The sequence below is a fragment of the Panthera leo genome, chromosome B3 (assembly GCF_018350215.1).
Source record: "Panthera leo isolate Ple1 chromosome B3, P.leo_Ple1_pat1.1, whole genome shotgun sequence".
In the NCBI taxonomy this organism is placed as follows: domain Eukaryota; kingdom Metazoa; phylum Chordata; class Mammalia; order Carnivora; family Felidae; genus Panthera; species Panthera leo.
This window is the reverse complement of record NC_056684.1, coordinates 117,454,730-117,470,518: the sequence shown is the minus strand read 5'-3', so window position 1 is coordinate 117,470,518 and position 15,789 is coordinate 117,454,730. Positions and strand designations below refer to the sequence as shown.

Genomic DNA, 15,789 nt, shown 5'->3' with positions numbered 1-15,789 from the left:
GCTCAACCTACTGAGCCACCCAGGCGCCCCTGAGTAGCTCCTGTGAAGCAGAGTCACTCCATGTGTGTTTTAGACCCCAATGCAGTACCCATTCTTTAAAAAAAATTTTTTTTAAACATTTATTTATTTTTGAGAAGAGAGAGAGACAGAGCATAAGTGGGGGAAGAGAGAGAAAGAGGGAGACACAGAATCCGAAGTAGGCTCCAGGCTCTGAGCTGTCAGCACAGAGCCCGACGCGGGGCTCGAACTCCCAGACCAGAGATCATGACCTGAGCCAAAGTCGGACGCTTAACCGACTGAGCCACCTAGGCGCCCCTGCAGTACCCATTCTTACTCTTTGTACCACCTTCCACGTGACTTGCCTCCTTTATAACTCTGAAGCTTGGAGACACTGTTGCCAATGCACAACGCCACTGGGGTAAATATGTTTCACCTTCTCCTGTTCTTCCCTGCTCCTTTGCCATCCTTTTTGTCCGGCATCCTCATCTCCTTCCGGACCATATCTCTGATGGGACGACCACCCCATGCTATGTGTGCCCCTCTCTGCCCTGAGTTCTTTTTTATTTTTAAATGTTTATTTATTTTCAAGAGAGAGAGAGAGAGACAGAGCATGAGTGGGGAGACAGAGAGAGAGGGAGACACAGAACCCGAAGCAGGATCCAGGCTCTGGGCCATCAGCAAGGAGCCCGATGGGGGGGGGGGCATGAGATCATGAGTTGAGCTGAAATAGGACACTCGGTGGCCTGAGCCCCCCCAGGCGCCCTTCTGCCCTGAGTTCTTGCACATCAGCTAGCGTGTTCTGAGTTGGCCAGATCCAGACCGAGTGTGTTCCTGGACCACAGTGTTGGTGCTGGTCATGGGGGGGGGGGGGGAGGCGGCGCGCAAGGAGACCTTGGTAGCCCCGCCTTCTGTATTAGAGGTTTCCCTGCCACCCACTGGCATCATTCACATCCTCCCCACCATGTGCTCCAGTCCAGGAAGGGGCTGATGTGGAAGAACCCACTTGTAGAAGTCACCCCCTGGATAATAAGCAGCAGTCTGCTGAATTCTTACCGCGCAGCGGGATTGATGCTTTTCTCACTTGCTCCTCCCACTAATCCTGAGAAGCAGGTACTCATTTGCATCATCCTCATTTTGAGGATGGACAGTTGAGGTTTTGAAAGGAAATAAAGGACAGCAAATGCTCTAAGTCACTTAGCTGGTGAGGCTCCACCTCTGGAAGCTCAAATCCCTTTCTCTCCTCACTGGGCACCTTCGAGGGAGGGTGGTAGCCTGCTTGCATCAGAATTACCGGCTGCTGAGTGGAAAGTCAGACTCCTGGTCTCCACCCTGATCTACTGAACCAGTAGAGTCGGGTGGAGCCGGGCATCTACATTCCAAAGGAGCGCCCCCGGTGACTCTCGCACACAACCCCCCTTCCCCCAGTGCTTATTCCCTGGTTCCCAGGCAGGCTGAGAACCTGCCCTTCTCCCAGATGGGAGAAATGTGGGGGAGCCCACCCTTACAAAGCCTCCCCATGCCCTCCTCTTCTCCCTGGCCTAGAGTGGCCCCAAAAGCTCTGGGGGAGGCAGCAAATGGGCTGCACGTGGGTGGGGAGAGGGTGGCTTGTGTGGACCGCATTGACCTGTGGCTTCTTACCCTTTCTGTGGTTCCTGTGTCCTTCCCACCCCTCCCCTAATGTGCCTCTGCCCAGGGTCCTTGCAGGAGGAACCAGGACTGGTGTCATCAGTCAGTGGCCAGTGCTGAGCGGGACTGAGCCCTGTTTGGTGACGATGTTAAGTTTCCCTGTGACTGAAAGGGAGTCGGTATTGCCAGGTGAAATCTTAGCATGAGCCCCGCAGAATATGGGGCCTCGGTTTAGAACCACACATCCTTTCCCTGCCTTGTCTTCCTCTGCACTCACTCTGCCTACCTCATGTTCTTCACTCTCCTGTCCATTCCTGCAACTTAAAGTAAACAATCTGAAGGAAGAAGTTCTGTTGTCCTATTTACTGGTCGGCGACAATGGCTTGCCCACCCCTCACCTTAAGTCAGTTCGTATGGAGCCCCTGCCACGTCTCTTTTCCTGAGATACGCAAGCATATCATGCAGGGTGTGGTCCTCACAGCCTCTTAGGAGTCATAGGATATTGGGGCTAGAGTGTCAGCCTCACGAAGGCAGGAACCTGCTGTATACCCACTGTCTAGAAGGGTATTGGCATGTAGTAGGTGCTCAGTGAACATTTCTTGACTGAATTAACATTAGAGCTGAAGGGCACTGCTAAGTTAAGCTTGCCCAGAAGGACAAGGGGAGCAAACAGAGTCTCAGAGAGGTGAAATCGCCTGGCTGAGTTTGCACGGCAAGTAGATGGTGTGGTTGGGGTTAGAACCTACATCAACAGGATTATTCCTGAACTCCCAAGAATGTTAAAGTCTAAGTCATGGCTTTTGAAATGTCCATCTTATAAGTCCAGAGACCTCTGGCTGGTTTCTTGGTGGGAGAAGGTGTTTGGACCCCTCTCTTTTTCTTCATCCAGGATCTCAGGGATCCCGACAGAACCAACAGGTTGTTCCCTCCCCCCCACCTCAGCAGCCCCAAAAATGCTAGCTTTGGTTTTTCAGGCTGACAGTCTAAACACTACCTCATCCTAAAAGTAAATGGTGAACTATTTTCATACAGTCTTAAAATTTTAATTTGGAAAACTCCTGTCCTTAGAATGCGAAATTCACCAGGCATTTTATATCCCGTAGGCTGAGCGACCTACTAGAACCTTCTTGCCAATCCCTCTTGTGAGCACCCCTTGTGGAAAAGGACTAGGGGATTTGACCAGCATCGCAACTTACTCTTTGAGTCAAAATGTCTTGTGGCCTAAAAATGTTCACTCGGGGGCACCTGGTTGGTTTGGTTGGTTAAGGGTCCAACTTCCACTCGGGTCATGATCTCGCATTTCATGAGTTGGAGCCCTGTGTCGGGCTCTGTGCTAACAGCTCAGAACCTGAAGCCTGCTTCAGATTCTGTGTCTCCCTCCCTCTCTCTGCCCCTCCCCCACTCACGCTCTGGCTCTCTCTCTCAAAAATAAATAAACATTAAAAAAAATAAAATGTTCACTCAGTTCAGGGTTCTTTTTCTCTCCCTCCTCCCCCCTTACCCCCTTCACAAAGTGGGGCATTTTGATGCTATAGTGGTGAGTGGGGATGAAAACTTAAAATAATTAATGTGAGCCTCAGTCAGCCCTCAATTTCACCTCACTTGTGCACCATCCAATGTTGACCTCTACTCCATTTCTGACCTCCCTGCTTTAAGACCCTTCATCCAACTTCGGTCCTCTGTTCCTGGACGTTACCCCATGCCTAACTCTCACGGCATCCCTAACCCCATCTCTGAGCTTATCCTTTCCCATCCCTGAGGTTAGGGTTGGGTGACCGCAGGGAGAGAGGGAGAAATACCTGTTTCTCACATGACGTTGTATTTAAAAAAAGTTTTTTTAGGGGTGCCTGGTTGGCTCAGTCGGTTAAGCGTCTGACTTTGGCTCAGGTCATGATCTCACGGTCCGTGAGTTTGAGCCCCACGTCGGGCTCTGTGCTGACAGCTCAGAGGCCTGGAGCCTGCTTCAGATTCTGTGTCTCCCTCTCTCTCTGACCCTCCCCTGTTCATGCTCTGTTTCTTTCTGTCGCAAAAATAAATAAATGTTAAAAAAAATTAAAAAAAAATTTTTTTTAAGTTTATTTACTTATTTTTGAGAGAGAGACAGAGAGAGCAAGAGGGGGAGGGGCCGAGAGAGAATCCCAAGCAGGCTCTGCACTGTCAGCATGGAACCTGATATGGGGCTTGAACTCACAAACCGTGAGATTACGACCTGAGCCGAAACCAAGAATCGGATGCTTGACCAACTCAGCCGCCCAGGCGCCCCGACCTCATATATTTTAAAAGCTGAAAGTTCATTTATTTTCAATGTTTATTTATTTATTTTGGTGGGGGGGGGGAAAGGCAGAGAGAGAGGGAGAGAGAATCCCAAGTAGGCTCCGTGCCTTCCGTGCAGTGCCCTACACCCTGCTCGATCTCACAGAACGTGAGGTCATGACCTGAGCCGAAATCAAGAGTCAGATGCTTGGCTGACTGAGCCACTCAGGTGCCCCTAAAAGCTGACAGTTTCGTGGTTTGTTGCTGAGGCATTGTCAAAGGGCAGTTCCATCAAAAGCAGCCAATTCAAAAGGGCTGTATCAAAGTTGTGTGGGAGTCAATATCATGCACCCTTTCTAACCTGTGAGTAACAATCATCATGATAAAGAAGGATATATGGACGCTCTGCTAACATATTAAGCACAGCGCTAGGCACTTCCCCTAGTGGCTGTTTGTCAAATCTTAACAGCAGTCCTAGGAGACACGTACTTTAATCTTTATTGATGAGAAAGCAGGGACAAATATCTTAAGGAGCTTGCCCCAGGGCCGGCAGTAAGGAAGGAAGGCAAGTACAGAATTACTAAGTGGCATAGACTCATTAAATTTGTATCCTGAATAGGTGAAATGTTTGCTTTGGGGTCCTGCCTGGACGTTTCAGTGTGGTGTCATGGTGGCCTCTGAAATGCCCAAGGTCAGAGAACACTCACTGTCTTGACCCTCCCACAGGCCATGCCAGAAATAAACCTGAAGACAGTTTTCCAAAGGTGCCATCCTGAGGAATGGTGTAGAGATGAGATCTGATGCCAGATTTCTCCTGCCCTTGCTGCCTTTCAACCAATATTTAAGCCTTTGGCAGTTATGGGGACGGAAAAGAGACCAGTCTATTCCACGCCCTCCCGGAGCTCACAGCATAGAGGCAGGTGCAGTTATCTCTGTGATAAGGTGCACAGCAAAACACTGAGGGAGAGGGGCCAGTGAGCAGAGGACTCTGGGAAGGAATGACTCACAAAATCATGTCACAGTTCGGGAGTCATTTGGTGGTACTTCCGTCCCTGGTTTCCCACACTTCCAGAAGAGTAGCGGTTGCAAGAATAGGCTGTCTTCTTCTCCAGGGGGAGAATTATTACAATGTAAGATGTTTTTCCAAAGTTTGCAGGCCTGGGCTTTGTGGCGGCAGGAGGTAATGAGTGTGGACACACTTTGAGTCCTTTAAAGCCCTTTGGCTGATGCAGGGCAAGCCATCGTTAGTAGGTGTGCAGAGATGAGTGGAAGGCGAGGAGCAGCTCCTGTTACTGTCCTACCCGCCCCCCACCCCCACCACCGGGCACCAGGATGGAGGGGACACTCACTGAGGGAGCCAAACGAATGAGTGAATTCAAGGTTCTGAGAGTTTCAAAGAATATGTGGCTTCTATCAGCAAATGGTGGTCGAGCAGCATGTTGACCAAGAAGCGGCTTTTGGATTTGGCAAGAAAAGGAGGAAATGAGTCCCTAAGAACCAGTGGCTTCTGAGGAAGGACGGTTAATGGTTTCTAAATGGAATGGACAGATGAACATACAATATATGGGAGGAGCTTTTCAGTAAATGTAAGGAAGGAGGTTGGATCATTGCTAGAAGGGTCCTCTGACGATTAATGGCCTTCTCATGCCATCCCTGCGTTAGTGTGTGGAGAAGGTGAAAGAAAGGAAGGCCTGAGGTGAAAGAAAGAAAGGAGGGTTGACTGGGCCCAGAAGAGGCAGAGCACATGGGGCTGTGGTTCAGGAGGAAGGCTCCCCCTGAAAGAGAAGAGAGACCTTTGCGTAGAAACTAGGGATGTGTTTGAAAAACAAACCATCAGTTTTCCACACCTTTGCTTTTACCAGGACACACGAAGATGACCCTGTGTGCCCCATGCCGGCAGCTTCTGCTCCTTGGCTCAGAGAGTTCTGGCTCCACCTCTGTTTCAGGAGTGGCAGGTCCTCTCCCTCTTCAGTGATGGCCTGTGGAGATGGCCTTCGTCAGCGCGGCCCCACGCCAGTCTGGGGCTGCACCTTGAATTTGGAAGCAGGAGTGTGTTTGTGTGTGTGGTGTGTGCGTCTCCAGGGCTGGCCGGCACTCTCAGGAAACCGAGGCTCTGAGCAGAAAGTGACCGTCTTTGTTAATTTTCCTCAGTTGCTGGCTTGATGGCTCCTCGCACGCGGCAGAGATGGAGCACGTAGTTCTTGAATAAACCACAGAAGCATCTAGTTATGGCAGAGGGAGGGGGATCTCAGATATTCTCGTTATATTTTTGGTCCCTGTCTTTTCCAGGACACCACCCGGGACTCTGTGTGTTTTACACCCACGTCCCTGGATACTCGTTTTGTTGCCGTGGTGGAAAGGAATCTCTGTTAATGGAACAGACTCAGTGGGTGGACTCAGACCCAGGTACCTCTGAGGGCGGCCCGTGGGTCACAGCCTATAGCCTTGGCACCTGCTCCCGCCCTTCACTTCCTTTACTCTCTGCCTCCTTATTGAAAAAAAAAAAACAACAACCAAAAACACAACAAAAAACCTCCCAACCCCTGCCCCCAGTACTCTACCAATTCCAGTGAAAGAAGGCCTTGTGCTTAAATAATCACGTGGAAAGAAAAAAAAAAAAATCCCACCCTCATATAAATGTGAAAGGGTACTGGCTCCGGACAGCTTTCAGTCTTTATTTAAATTAGGGATTTTGTGGATTGTTGTTGTTTTGTTGTTGTTTTTGTGGGATGGTATCCAGTATCCCAATGTTCATGTAATGCCTTGACTTCACTATCGCTTCTCCTAGGATAATTATAGGTTGGCATAATGTGCCTATTGTTCTGTTCCACAAAGCAGCACTGTCATCCAATGATGGGATGGGGGGGGTGGGAAGGGGGTGCAGTGTGGATCTGGAAGGAGGATCTTTGTGTTTGTGTGAGTGTGTATGTCCTGGACAGCCATGCTGCATCTTCAAGTATTTCTCTTGTTCCTTCTTTGGATCCGTCCCCACCTAGGCGCTTTTGCCCTAGTTTTTTGTCCCTCGTGTTCCTGGTTTTGGCTTCTCGGCACACTTCCCTCCTGGGGTTATCACCCGGTGCTGGGCACAGGCTGAGGACTTCAACCTGAGCTAAGGTGTTGAAGAAAGCGTTTGAAATTCTTGCAGGGAAGTTACTTGCCCGAATAGGACAGGCTCAAGGGCCTCTGGTATTGCAGATGACCCCAGATGTCATTCAGGCCAGCCGTCTTCACGGGACATGTTTGTGTTTTTCTCATTTGAGTTGTTCAGGACCTTTTGCACTACAAACTCATGATGCTTTTGGCGATATATCGGATAACGTAGACAGTCATTCATGCATCGAACAAAAGCTCATCGAGTGCTCGCCGTGAGTCTGGGTCCCAGACTAGATGGTGGGCATATGGTGATGAGAGAAAAAGGGCACCAGCCCAGCCCTCATGGCACTTCCACTCCAGGTGCCCAGGGAGGCAGGTAGAAGAACGGCAGGTGTTGTTAAGGAGCCCAGAGCTGGAGGATATGCTGGGCTTATCTCTTATAGCCAGAATTTAGAACTAGAAGTTCATGACCCATGTGGCAGCCTTTGCCAGGTGATACCTTTTTTTTTTTTTTTTTTTTTTTTTTAATGAGATGTCTCAGACTGAGGTCTCCCCTAGAGACTTATACGGCAGTACCTATTACATTTCTCTCCTTCTCTCCCCATTCCCCCTCTTGCCAGACCTTCTGCTCTGGAGCTAGTAGCTCTGTGTAGAAATGTTTTTGACTCCAGCCATAAGCAGTTCTTTGACCAAGCACCGTTGGCATCCAATTGGGAACTGCCTATGTTACCGTGAGCCTTGGAAGCCATGGCCTTCATTGCTCACCCTGAAAGAGGCAAAGGCAGACATTTTTGAGGCCAGGGGACACAAGGGCCACTGGGCTGAAGTTCTGTGACCACAAGCTTAGAAGGAGAGAATTTTTCTGTCCTCGGAAGGGAATGGCTCAGTTTTGGTACCTGGAAAGGGAAATGTTTTATACTAAAAATGAAAAAAAAATTTTTTTAACTGTTTCTTTTTGAGAGAGGCAGAGTGTGAGCAGAAGAGCAGCAGAGAGAGAGGGAGACACAGAATTGGAAGCAGGCTCCAGGCTCTGAGCTGTCAGCACAGAGCCGGACGTGGGGCTTGAACTCATGAACTGTGAGATCATGACCTGAGTCGAAGTCGGACGCTTAACTGACTGAGCCACCCACGTGCCTCTAAAAATGGATATTCTTGATCTAACACTCAAATTATTTTATCCTTATTTTATCTGGTGACTTTACTGCATGGGGTGGGTGGAAAGGTGGCCAGTGGGCAGGGACCCTGAACCTCCACGGGGCTGATGATGGCAGGATGTGGACGTGGGAGCACCGAGGTCCTGAAGGATAATGTGACAGCTGTCCCTGACCACGGTATCAAACTGAGACAGGTCAGGAGATGAGAAATGGAAGATCTGGCCATTTGTGGTCTTTGGAGAAATCACCTCGGAGGAATAGCATTCACATGAGCCCAGAGAAAAGGAGGGTTTGTAACCTTGCTCCTCACCAGTTATATCCAAAAATACATTCTTCAAAATAAACAAATGCATCCCCTTTGTATATATTTTAACAGAATCCAAATTCTTTCCTCCTGGGAAGATAAAAAATAAACACCCAGGGCTGAAGATACATGTATTCGGGGACAATCAGAAATGTGGAGGCATGTGGGTGGTTCAGTTGGTTAGGCGTCCGACTCTTGATTTCAGCTCAGGGCATGGTCTCGCGGTTTCGTGAGATCGAGCCCCACCTAGGGCTCCATGCTGACAGCGCGGAGCCTGCTTCTGATTCTCTCTCTCCGACCCTCCCCCACTTATGCGCTCTTTCTCCTTCCCTCCCTCCCTCTCTCAAAATAAATAAACTAAAAATTTTGAAAAAAAGTGGGTCTCAGCCTTTGCGCTGCTTGGGGGCATGTGACCTGATGTGTGGAACCTCAGCAGAGGTTCAGGGCTCAGCATCTTCACTTCCGCTCCCAGGAGCTGATTCTGAACGTGAATATCTACGTGCCTCTCCCAAAGCGTGGTGTCGGAACACTGGGCAGCCCCTTGATGATGGGCTACTCTGGCAACCCAGAGCTCGCACAACCTTTGAGCTGTGAGGGGGTCTCACTTTGCAGATGAGGAAACTGAATCCCAGAAAAGTCAGTGGTGGGCTTCAAGGCCAAAGCTGCAGAGCAGGACGAGAACCCAGGACCCTCGACTCCAGGTTGTATACAGTTTCCTATGTCTATCCCCTCATGAGTCTTGTTGCCTCTCTCAAATATAAGCATGTTGAGGGGAGAGACCCTGTGTCAGTCTTCTGCAGTATCGTGTCTTTTGTGGTGTTCCAGGGGCTGATGGAACCCCTGGAGAGACCCCATCAGATGGAACCCCAGCGAGAGACCATTTGCTCGCTGGTTCTCACGTTTGTTGGTGCCTTCTTTTTAAAAAGAATTTTTTTTTTAATGCTTATTTTTGAGGGAGAAGGAGACAGAATGTGAGCAGGGGAGAGGCAGGGAGAGAAAGAGGGAGATAGAGAATCCAAAGCAGACTCCAGGCTCTGAGCTGTCAGCACAGAGCCCGACACGGGGCTTGAACTCACGAACCGCGAGATCATGACCTGAGCTGAAGGCGGACGCTTAGCCGACTGAGCCACCCAGGCGCCCCTGTTGGTGCCTGCTTTGCTCCTCGGTGGGAGTCTGTTTTTCCGTGGCTCATCCCACGCTTGTGTTTCCTCAGCTCTGGGACTGAGTCACCTGGAAAGTGGATGCCAGGCAGGGAGGGTATCCACCATGAAGGATTATTCCTGAGGAAGCTAGTATTTCTTACCCCCTCAGCAGCTACCCTTCTCTTATGGCCTTGGAGTATTTATGCGTGCCGCTCTGTTTTCTCCCACTGTTCCATGCATTCGTTTCCTGGCAGCACGGATAGATGAGATGCAGAACCCTCACATCGTGTGTTTCGTGCCTCACGCTTGGGGTGACATACCCCAGCATGAACAGGCCTGGTCCAGGTGCCACTCAGCATGAGTGCCGCTTTCCTGGTCTGACCCAGGAAAAGAGGGATTCTTATGCTCGGAACTCTGTGATGACTTCACAAAGACAATGAAAGGGGAATACGGTTCACAGTGGAGCGAACGCTGTCTAGTTTCTGAAGCAAGCAGTTGCCTGAACTGTGAGCACACCCCCCCCCCCACAGTGACTAGCTCACAGCGTGGTTCTATGTGAATCACCAACTACCTCCCCGAAGTCGTGCCGACGCCTCCAGCCCGGTGGCTGAGGCTCTGAGCTCCACTGTTGCTGTCTTTCTATTGTTTTCTCAGTTCTTTGAGCCACCTGGTGGCCCTCCTTGGTCACCCTAGACCCCGCATATCCTTGTTTCAAGGCAAGAGCCTCGTGGATACATTTGTGGACACTGCCGATCATTACCCCAAGTCCAGGCACCAAAACACTGCCTGCATTCTTTGTAGTTCTTTCTGTTTCTGTGGCTGGTGTCCAGATCCAGGTAGATGCTGGGGACTGAGGGGGAGGCTACTTCCTCAGGCCAGGTTTTCTTCTGAGGCAGCTGCCTGTGAATGCAGGAATGGTTTCTCCTTGTGCTGCACTGTTGGTGGGAGTGTGGGAACCATCTTGGCTTGGGAGGGAGGAGGGCAACTATGAGATGAATGCTACCCAGAGAGTCATCCCCCGTTATTCCAGAGACGAAAGCCCCACGGAAGTAAGTCTGTGGCTATTTTCTTTCCTGTGTTATCAAATGGTCCCCGACTGTATTTCATTGTTTGTGTTGTGCCTATGTGTATGCAGGCTCGACGTGCAAATACATAACCACTTGGTGCCCGCCCATCCACTCATCCATCCACAGGTTTATGCATTGAATGATCAAACGGTCCATCTATCCATCCATCCATCCATCCATCCATCCATCCATCCTTTCAGCCATCCATTTATAAGGGATGATAAATTGATATACTTAAAGGGACCAGGCAGGTAAAGTAAATGAGGAAAATGCACTTGATGGGAGACAATAGGGAATGGTGGGGACTATGGTAAGCCACAGGGTGCAGTTCGCTGAGATGCCATCTCCAACGTTCCCTGACTGACGCCCACTCAGGTTGGATATGCGGCGCCTGATGACCACGAGCCCATATTTATCTCAAAAGCATCCGGGTAGCATTTGAGAAACCCAGAGGTGTGTGTGTGCGGGGGGGCGGGGGGCAGCTCTTCTTCAGCCTTGTGTAGGATTTGTTGGTAAAATCAAACTCTGGAATGTGCATCAGTCAGGGTTTTTTCAGGTTGCAAATGGCAAGAAACCCAACCCACACTGCTGGAGCACAGAGAGGAATGTATGGGCTCGTGTAACTGCAAGTTCAGGAGCGTGTCTGCTTCACCTGGGACTGGGTCTGGGGGCTCAACAAGGTCATTTGAACTCCCTCCGTCTCCCCCTTCCTCTCAGTTCTGCTCCCCTCTACACTGGCCTCCTTTGCAGACAGGCCTGCTGCCTGGGTGTCTCCCAACAGCTTTCAGGTAAACATTTTTATCAGCTTTGCCACACTGGGAGAAAGAGAGCACCTCTTTGCCACAGAAACTCTAGGATTGACCTGAATTGGCCTCACTCAGGCCTGGGGAGGTGGTTTTCTGCCGTGGCACAAGCCTGTCTCTAAAGTTGCAGGATGGAGTGGGACTGATTTTACTCAACTGGTGGTGGGGGAGAGGCGGCGGGGGAGAGGAAAATGGAGATATTGTCACCGTAGTGACAGCTCGGCAGGCAGACAAACCTGTGACCTCCACAGGGGGATGGGCTGGTGTTCACAATCGCACTGGAAAGCAAGACCCAGGCCACTGAGCGTGACCGGGGCTGCCCCCCTGCCTTTCTGCCCTACCTCCCAGTTTGAGTAGCCGCGGCCCCTGACGTCTGACCGGCTTCCACTGTGCCCAGGATGAGGGGAGCACCGTGCTGGGTGGGCAGAGATAGCCTTGCACTGCCTCCTACATACTCCTGAGATGCTTGGGGAGAAAGAAGTCTCATGCTCAGTCCAGAACGGAGACGTTCAAAGATTTTGCTGTTTGGGGAGAGGACAGTAACCCAAGAGGGTTCTGAAGTGCCCAGAGGCCTGCGTGAACTTCCCGCCAGGTTGTGCTGCTGTAGGAGGAGTGGCCCGGATAAAGGGTTCCCTTTCAGCTTTGCCGACTTGGACTCAGAGCTCAGCTGCACGGATCCCATGACTTGGCCCAAGGCGGGAACTGAGGCCCCGGAAGAGCCGTACTTCCAGTTTGGAGCCTCTGACTTCCCACCCTGAAGGAGAGAAGCACTGGGCTTTATTGCTTGCAGCCGGCAGCCCCCTGGTGTGGCCTAGTGGGGACCCGGAGTTCTCCATTGGAACTTTGGTCCCCGAGAGTAAATCAGGCAGATCAGGTCTGACCTCAGTCACGTGTATTCCTTAGTGCCAGAAATACCAGCTCTCTTAGGATTGAGCAACCGTTTTTTCCTCACCATCAAGGATGATTTTTAACTGTTTCCTACCTTGGATTTTTGTTGTTGTCGAAAATATCTACCAGAGAGCAGAATGTTAAAAGGAAGATAGAAGAAGGGGCAAATGAAGGGCGTAAAAGGATGTATTTATGAAACCACTAGAAGCTGTCCGTAAGTACAGCTCATTTCCCTGTAGGGAACGTAGAATCCCTGATGGTGGAGAGCATCCAAGAACCTTCACACCCTATCTCGTTTGCTAGAACAATCCAGTGAGGTTGACAGGGAAGGGCCATTTTCTTTTCATGTATGTCTCCCAGATGTAGACACGGTCTTTGAGAGCGATTTTTTCTGCCTCCTATCCATGTGCCGTGCTTAGTCCGATCTCCTGCATGCCTCCCTTGTCACTTCTCCGCCTCACCATACCCCCATGGGAAGATCTGCCCTCTCTGCTCCCTCCCTCTCTCTAATTCTCCTTACCTTCCAGATTCCACCTTTCTAAAACCTTCCAGAGTGATTCCCGACGCCACTGGTCTCTCAATTCTTTTTATCGGCAACAGTGCTTGTAGATTGCATTTATTACAGCGTACTTGGGTTAGGGCAGAAGGTGCAAAAAACAGCCCTGCCCTCCAGAGGCCTACATTCTAGGAAAATGGGAAAGAGAAGACCCGGCTCGCAGAGTTGTTGTCATGATTAAATGGATTATTATACATGCAATGCTTGGCATAGTGCCTGAGACACAGACAGGGCTCCATAAATCCAACATGCTCAGGGTTGTATGTGATATTTAATCCATGCAACTGTTGTGAGAGGCTGATTTTCCTGTGTCCTTTTGCAGATAAAGAAGGGGATGTTCAGATATGTTATGCAATTTTCCCACAGTCACATAGCTAATTAGCAGGAGATCTGAGATCCAAATTCTAAAACTCTGTCTCTTTTTTTAACCTCACCTGAGATACTTTGGTGATAAAAGCAAATGACGCACAATGTTGTCCTAAGATAAAATCCTTGTTCCTTTGGTGACTGCCTCAGTTCGCCCGTCTACGAAATGGGAAAGTAGAAAGGTTCATGTTGGGAATTGTTGACTATAGCCCGTAGCCCAGAGTGATCACAATTCAGTTAAAAATAACCCCATGGTTTGCAGGAGAAGCCAGGTAGGGGAATGGAGCCTGGCCTTGTGGGAGATTGCTTGGGTCTCATACCTGTCTTCTTTCTGCAGAAAGTAAACTGAGATCCCCGTCTCTGGACCATGGCTGGCCTAGGAAATTCTGATCATAAATCCAGATCTTTGGGTATTTCTGTGGGGGCCGCTCAGGCCTCGGCACGAGAAGGTCGGTCTGCATTGGGCTGAGGTGGCCCCTCTGATTTCTGGGGCCCGACAGGGATTTGCTAGTATTTGCTGACTGACAAGTAGTTCATATCAAGCTGGTTTATTTAGTCACGGGGCTACCAGAACTCATGGACAGCTCGTTGGTGGCCATATGCGAAGCGTTAACGGTGTGCCTGGCGTGGAGTAAAGGATTCCGGGTGAAATTTTTTCTTTATTCCTCATGACACAAGGACACTGCAAAGGTAGTATTTCAGTTGGGGAAATAGAAGTTCACACAGACATGTCTCTTAGGCACCATACACTTTATACTTAAATTAGATTTTTGCTGCCAAGTAGGATGTTTTCAGTGTTCTTGAGCTCAGGGCAGAACCTTATTTCCTCCAATCCCTCACCATTGCTGTAACAATTCTCGAGTGCATTTTTCAGCAGAACCCACCTTTGGTAGACAGAATAGGAACCCCTCTGAGATGTCTGTGTCCTAATCCCTGGAATCTGTGAAAACATTACCTTACAAGGAAAGGGACTTCGCAGATATGATTAAATCAAGGACTTGGAGGTGGGGAGATTATCTTGGAGTATATGGATGGGCCCAATATAATCACAGGGGGCCTTATACGAGGGAGTCTGGAAGGTCAGAGTCAGAGGCAGCCATACGACAATGGACGCAGGAGTCTAAGTGACACAGTGGAGGTGAGGGAATTCCACAAAGCAAGGAATGTATGCAGCCTCTAGAAGCTGGAAAAGACGAGGAAACCCATTCTCCCCCAGAGCTTCCGGAAGGAAAGCATCCCCGCCAACACCTTGATTTTAACCCTCTGCAACTCATTTTGGACTTCTGACCTCCAGAACTATAAGATAGTAAGTTTGTGTTGTTTTAAACCATCAGGTTTGTAGTAATTTGTTAACAGCAGCAATACGAGACCAACACAACCGCCTTTCCACATGTCCTGTTGGAATATTCTAAAGTTCCAGCTAAGACTCCTCTTCCTTTGTGACCCGGTGCCCTTTAAACAAAGGGGGCAGGTGCCCTCTACCCACTCCCGGGCAGATCTCTGCTGGAGTTAGGTTTCTGCGGGTGGGGGTGGTTTTGTACTGAATCATCAACACACTCATGATCGTGCTTCTGACCACTGACCCTGCTGGCTAGACAGCTGACTGGTGGTGGTGGTGGGGCAATCTGAGCCGATGGCGTTGAGCTGTTTTAGTTTTTGATACACTCTGCTCTGTCTCTGTGGACAGAGAAGCCCGTGGAACAGACGATACTATCTGGGAGTTAACTCGGGAGCCGTGTTTTCCCACCACGGATGGTAGCAGCCAGTGGAAGGTGGGACCCCATGTCAGAGTAACAACAGCTACTGTTGACTGATCACTCACAGTGAGGTTATATCATCGGTTCTCAGTGATCCGAGGAGGAGGGTCCTGTAATCACCCCCGCTTTGCAGATGAGGGAGGTGAACCTCAGAGAGGTCCACAGATGGCACAGCAAGTGAACGAGGAGCCAGGATTCAAACCCAGCACCCTCGCCGCTCCCTTAAATGGCGTGCTGCCTCTCACGTGTGCGCTACGGCCCGGATGAGGCGCTTTTTAAACGTCTGCTGGCTAAGTGAACGAATGACTGTCGCTCAGGCCAGGAGCACCTTTATGAACCCCACCCAGAGGCAGCAGGGTAGACAGAGGGGCTACCAGAAAACCCAGCTGGACAGCAAGGAATTTAGTCCTGCAGGTACAAAGATAGCGTGGAGCTGGCTATCTCACTTAGCATCTCCCATCTGGACTTGTGGGGAGGCCCAGCTAAATTCTTGTTGAATTTGGCGGTGTCTTCTATCCAGCGGAGCCCCAGGCGCCGAGCAGGAGGTAGGGATGGTGATCTCTGGAGATCTCCCTTTCCCCTGGGGCTTCCCACCCCCCACCTTTGGATGCTCCAAATGGCCCAGCTGGTGATCCAGGGTGGGCGATGGGTGCAGGCTTGATAATTTCCTTTCTTCCCTCCCTGAACACGGATGAGAGAGAAGGGGAGGAGGGGCGTGGTGATAGACATACACTTAGTGTGAAGCGGCAGGGGTCCCCTATGGCCTTTGCCTGTCTAGAA

General features: G+C 50.2%; 1 protein-coding gene across 5 annotated transcripts in view; it reads left to right on the top strand.

Annotated features, from left to right (window-relative positions):
• DPF3 (double PHD fingers 3) overlaps positions 1 to 15,789 on the top strand; it is a 248,662-nt gene that overhangs the window by 67,871 nt on the left and 165,002 nt on the right. For 3 of the 5 annotated variants that reach the window (XR_006203940.1, XM_042943680.1, XM_042943679.1), the window contains exon 1: positions 14,788 to 15,024. The exons of 1 other annotated variant lie outside the window; for it this stretch is intronic. Coding sequence is in view for 2 of the 4 variants with exons in the window: in XM_042943680.1 (XP_042799614.1) it covers positions 15,005 to 15,024 (20 nt within the window). In the remaining 2 variants the exon portion in view is untranslated. Of the gene's footprint in view, positions 1 to 10,023; positions 10,079 to 14,787; positions 15,025 to 15,789 lie in introns of those variants that run through there. One more of the 5 variants, XM_042943681.1, reaches the window with a different exon arrangement.